The sequence below is a fragment of the Haliotis rufescens genome, unplaced genomic scaffold (assembly GCF_023055435.1).
Source record: "Haliotis rufescens isolate VD_foot unplaced genomic scaffold, xgHalRufe1.0.p SCAF_18, whole genome shotgun sequence".
Taxonomy (NCBI): domain Eukaryota; kingdom Metazoa; phylum Mollusca; class Gastropoda; order Lepetellida; family Haliotidae; genus Haliotis; species Haliotis rufescens.
This window is the reverse complement of record NW_025963868.1, coordinates 6194699-6200444: the sequence shown is the minus strand read 5'-3', so window position 1 is coordinate 6200444 and position 5746 is coordinate 6194699. Positions and strand designations below refer to the sequence as shown.

The 5746-nt window shown below is 39.1% G+C and overlaps 1 protein-coding gene across 1 annotated transcript; it reads left to right on the top strand.

Annotated features, from left to right (window-relative positions):
* Window positions 1-1559: 1559 nt before the first annotated feature.
* LOC125381587 lies at window positions 1560-2084 on the top strand. The gene has a single exon (XM_048398650.1). It carries the CDS (start codon window positions 1560-1562, stop codon window positions 2082-2084), a length of 525 nt encoding a protein of 174 aa, XP_048254607.1.
* The last annotated feature ends 3662 nt before the right edge of the window (window positions 2085-5746 follow it).

Below are 5746 nucleotides of genomic sequence, written 5' to 3'. Positions count from 1 at the left end.
ATATATTACAATATACGCATATATAATGAAACCATACAGATTATATTTTGATTAAACGATGTAACAATTTTTAAAAGAACATATATACATGTATAAAAAAAGCCTGAATCATTTTGAAAATGAAAACAAAATCAACCAAGCAGACAATGCCATACACATCCCCCGCTCTTTTAGATATGTTACTTTGTTTATTAGCGTTGCACTAATCAATATCCCAAATGTATTGTCGTGGCCGTTTTATTTTGAAAATAATCTAGTCCGTTGCTTGATATTATGAACAACATCCAACAGTGTCAGGGTATAACGTCAAACGATCCACGGAGTCTGACCACCGAATACATGTAGTCATCTCTTAAAATAAGCATAGGTTGCTGGAAGGTCACACAGGGTTTTACGATATAGGATATCTGATGTGTATACAAGATTTCACCAAGGGATATTGAATTAACGATTTATAAATGACCTTTGGAAATGGACTGTACGCACATGGTAACTTAATTACAACTTGTCTTGAAAATGAAAAGAAATAGATTTCATAAATTAAAAGGCAAACGTTCAGTGATTACTTGATGTGCATTTGTGAAGAAATATTGAACAGTTAATGTGTTATGCTCAAGAAACGAGGCATGATGGACGGACGAAGCCCGTTTCTATTTCCCCCGCGAAATATTTTGTTTGTTTGGACATGATAAAAACGAATTGATCCAATTCGAAAATGTGGTATTTGGATATAATCTCTCATTGAATATCATGATAATGTCAGCCTTTACATAATGTCCATGCCCACTACATGCTTTTACAGAGTCAATGTATGTTATGTCCTTGTGTGTACCATATGTCAGTGACAGAATGTTGAAACGGTTGTCGGATAGCGAGCAATATCATACACAATGACACAAGGAAATTAAATAAAACAGTGCCCTGGCACTGTAGCTCACCTACATACAACAGTTTAACATGTCCACAAAGACATTCACTAAACAAAAGTTGCTGTCATCGTTGCTGTGCAGTTATTTTTTGCCTAAATACCAAATAATTTCTGCCAACGAATATGAAAAGTAATTTCCACAATGTTTCTTAGTCTGAAAGAATGAAAGTATTATGGTTTAACAATGTTGCAATACACAACAGTTAAATCCATTTTACACAACGTTTCAACTTTGTGTCTTCTGTTGGGCATTTTTTTCTGAGGTTCTGAGGGAATTCCCAAGTAACGTGAGGGACTTCCCAAGTAACATGAGGGACTTCACTAGTAACATGAGGGACTTCCCTAGTAACATGAGGGACTTCCCAAGTAACATGAGGGACTTCCCAAGTAACATGAGGGACTTCACTAGTAACATGAGGGACTTCCCTAGTAACATGAGGGACTTCCCAAATAACATGAGGGACTTCCCAAGTAACATGAGCGACTTCCCAAGTAACATGAGGGACTTCACTAGTAACATGAAGGACTTCCCAAGTAACATGAAGGACCCCCCTAGTAACATGAGGGACTTCCCAAGTAACATGAGGGTCTTCCATAGTAACATGAAGGACCCCCCCTCCCCCCTAGTAACATGAGGGACTTCCCAAGTAACATGAGGGTCTTCCCTAGTAACATGAGCGACTTCCCAAGTACCACGAGGGACTTCCCTAGTAACATGAGGGACTTCCCTAGTAACATGAGGGACTTCCATAGTAACATAAGGGACTTCCCTAGTAACATAAGGGACTTCCCTGGTAACATGAGGGACTTCCCAAGTAACATGAGGGACTTCCCTAGTAACAGGAGGGACTTCCCAAGTAACATGAGGGACTTCCCAAATAACATGAGCGACTTCCCTAGTAACATGAGCGACTTCCCAAGTAACATGAGCGACTTCCCTAGTAACATAAGGGACTTCCCAATATACACGAGGGACTTCCCTTGTGAGTCAAGGGACTTCCCAAGTAACATGAGGGACTTTCCAAGTAACATGAGGGACTTCACCAGTAACATGAGAGACTTCCCCGGTAACGGGAGGGACTTCCATGAGGGACTTGCCAAGCACCCGCAGGGACACTACATGTGCCAGCAGGACATCAAGATTAACAATCCATAAAGTGCTAGAAACAACTTCATCCAATATAGAAGGATTACAGTAAGGTTCTTCTTATGCTTTGCTGTTTATCTAATGACAATTGCCACATTTCAATGATATTATATGATTGTGCATTGTAACAGTAACAGGAATGGAAATTGAAAATCTAAAAATACACGCACAAAAATACATGTTTGCCAATTTTATGGTTTTAAAGAAAGATTGCCAGTATTCTTTTTCCTTGACGCCGTTATGACTTGTGTAGTTTTATTTCAGAGTTGTATGAATAGAGGTAATTTGGAAGGGTCGCTTTTTGACTTATTGAAAGACTTTTTTGTCTGGCATTACTTATTTCAGTGCTCCACCAAGGAACTGTGTTATGTGTATGATTATTTTTGCTGGTGGGTATGCAATGTTATGGCTATGTCTTGTAGTTTGTCTGTAGGCTTGGTGTTAGATGTGTCTACATCTGTGTTATGTATTTGTAATTTATCAGCTTGGTTGAATAGCTTTGTGAATAGCTGCCAGTTTGCCCTTTTTTAACTGAAATGTATTTACTGGGTGGTCCCTGAAATTTGGTCTTTAGTTGGGGTAGATTTGGTACACATATTTCATGAAAACTTTATTGGGTGGTGGTCACTGCCCCAAATGTCATTATGAACTTGCCAGCTTGTTTTTCTAAACATATGTCCAATGATGTCCACTGCTGTTGGGTTTTGAAGATGGAGGGTTGGCCATGGTAACGGGTTGGTTGATTGTCGTAAAGTGTTATGAAATCGTTGCTATCAAGCCATTCTACCAGTAATCTGAAATATTTATCAGTATAGTTTTCTGTGCCCCATAATGGGTGGTGGACGTTGAGGTCTCCGGGGAATATGGGTTTTGGGTTGATATAATTTGGTAATATATCTAAATGTTCTTAATAAAGGGTTTGGTTTCAGAATTGTATAAGTTAATTATAGTAATTTTGGTTCTTTCAGTGCCAGGATTTCAAGGTTTGGGGTTGGGGCGTCAATGATGTTATAGTCCAGTGAGTTTTATTAATGAATATACCTAGCCGCAAGTGTTGACGTATTTGTAGTTTATATTGGATTTTTAGGCAAAGTGCTAATTTATTTGTAGACAAGGTTTCATTTAGTAGAGTGGTAGATGTAATTGAGAAGGCTAGCAGGATGAGTTTATGGTTTGCAGATTTATGGGGAGTTTCTTTGGAGCATGCCTTTTGGGTGTTTTGTTGTAGGTCAGGTGGTGATATGTAGGATGTTTTGCCGTTTCTGACCGGTCTGTTTTGTGTGTTTAGGGTGTTTGCTGGTGAGTGAGTGTGGTGTTGGTTTATGGGCTAGGATGGAGTTAAAAGTTTCAGGTCGAGGCCGAAATTAGGGGGGATGAGGTTTATGTTTTGTGTAGGGGGAGGGGGAGGTCACATGTACCAGTATGCACAAAGATAAGAAACCAGTGAAGCAAAACTGGGGAGGGAAAATAAAGCTTGAGATGAAAGGCCAATATGACGGAGAGGAGGGTGGGGGAGGGGGTTGGGGTGGGGGGGGGGGGGGGGGGGGAGGGGGTTGGGGGGGTCGTGTCTGTGAGCGAATAATGGCGACTGTCGTCAGGCTGTAGGCGAGGGATCGGGCTAAGCCGTGGTATAAGGGAAACATTAGAGTAGGTTGATTTGGCGTGGAGGTAGGCTGTTGTTGTTGATGATGATGATGAAGATGATGATGACTTTTGAGACGCTCACAGAAGTAGATGATATGGCGGATGTCGGGAACTCGAAAAAGTAACGGTGGCTGAATTATGTCAGATTTAGAACCTGATTGAAGAACAGAGTGAACTGTGTTATCATTGATAATTGATGGAGACAGTTCGTATTTATCATTGATATGATTGATAAACACAGTTAATAGTTATGGAAGCGATTGATATAATAGAGTGAAGGGTGAACTGAACTCACTGTCAGCCACCCCTAAAAGTGGAATCCTTCTATTGTTCTACGCCCGGTTGAACATGTTGTTTTAAAAAGAAATTCGGAAGTGAGGGTACATTGGCTAAACACGGCGACTGAAAAATCTATCAGCGTGAAAGAATTACCCACAGAGGAAGAACGGATTAAAAATCCTAAAACCTTCCCATCCATATAGTATTAAGGAGTCACTTCCAATTTCCTCTAATTATAAACTGTTACATTTGGCATCCGCAAGCACACATTATCTGTATGCTAATTGGGCAATCACAAAATCACAAACCCTAGAATGAGACCCTGTCTTCATGGTCACACCCGGTGATGAGTAAGAACACGAATCCTATATTCAGTCAGTTTATTTATTTACGGTTTGTGGTAAAGGCATCCTTAGTACCCCCAACAAAACGTCATCTGATTCATTGCCAGCCAAACAAAACGTGAGGGTGGTGAGAAATGTTCAACTTTGGGTGGGAACTTGTCCTGTAGGGAAATGTCCATGGGGAAATGTCTGTACCCCGCTTGTGAAATAGAATTTACTGATGGGAGATGTGACATAACGTCGTCGGTTTTCCGGTCACTTGAGACTGAAGATACAAATAGTTGCCATATGCTCTTTGTTCAAGAAGGAATATTCAGGAAAAATTAATGTAAAAATTCTATGTCTATTTAAGTGTCTGGTTGTTATCAGTCATCTTGATATGTACAACATATATGTGTACATGTAACATCCAGGTAAATATCGACGCATTTAGCCACTATTATCTGTACCGGGTATCTGTGATGTCATTGATTGGTGTCCTTCAATAGTAATCCTTTGATCGAGGTAAAAATCTAAAAAGCTATAACCTGTATGACTCTGCATAGATTATTTAATTATAACAGCCAATCCTTATAAAATGGTTGAGTAACAATCATACTTCAAGATATTAGAAATAGTTATCGAAATGCGCAGAAAATTCTTCTTATGACTTCATAATTTCTATCAATCAAGCTGTCAATAACCTGCCAATTAACTCTATCAGAAACAACGCATATAATTTAGAGTTAGCAAGTTTTACTCATTACTATATCTTTCTACAACTTGGAAGTATTTTAGAGATAGATTTTTCAGAGGAAAAGGCAACAAAACAAGCATTATATCACTTCAGTGTGTGTGATAGTACTGATGCTTGGTTCCTCAGTTCTCATAGTGCACAGACAAGATGTTTAGTGCAATCATTCCTTTTTAAGATATATTTAAATTTCTTCGACCAATTCCTCTATATCTTCATGTATGCATTATTATTTTACCTTATCTCATGACCACATTGCTCATGTAAGTGACCAACCGCAACCGAATGCTTTGGTGTAACCAGCTAGTGTCCCTGAATCTCGTTATGCAAAGCACTTTCTTTAACGTTTCGCCTTTCTAATTTAACATTACGACATGTCAGGGCATATGCTGCTGAGATTTATTTCGGCTCTATTGTTAGTACGGTCTTTGATTATGCGTAAAGAGAAAGTTATATGAATGGACCATTGAAAATCAGTCATGACAACAGGTGTTCGCGAAGAGGTTAAGCGTGTCCTGTCCTGCCGGTAGCACCCGACATTCAAACGATCAAAAGTAAACAGTAAGAAACTACTTCCGACAAGATTTTCGAAGGAACTTATCACAGAAAGTGTTAAGTTTATATTAAATAACAATATGTTTAATTGTGATGGGGAACATTACAGACAAATA

Bases quoted from the DNA above. Each gene is read 5' to 3' on its own strand.
- LOC125381587 (XM_048398650.1), top strand. From the start codon at position 1,560: ATGAGGGACTTCCCAAGTAACATGAGGGTCTTCCCTAGTAACATGAGC.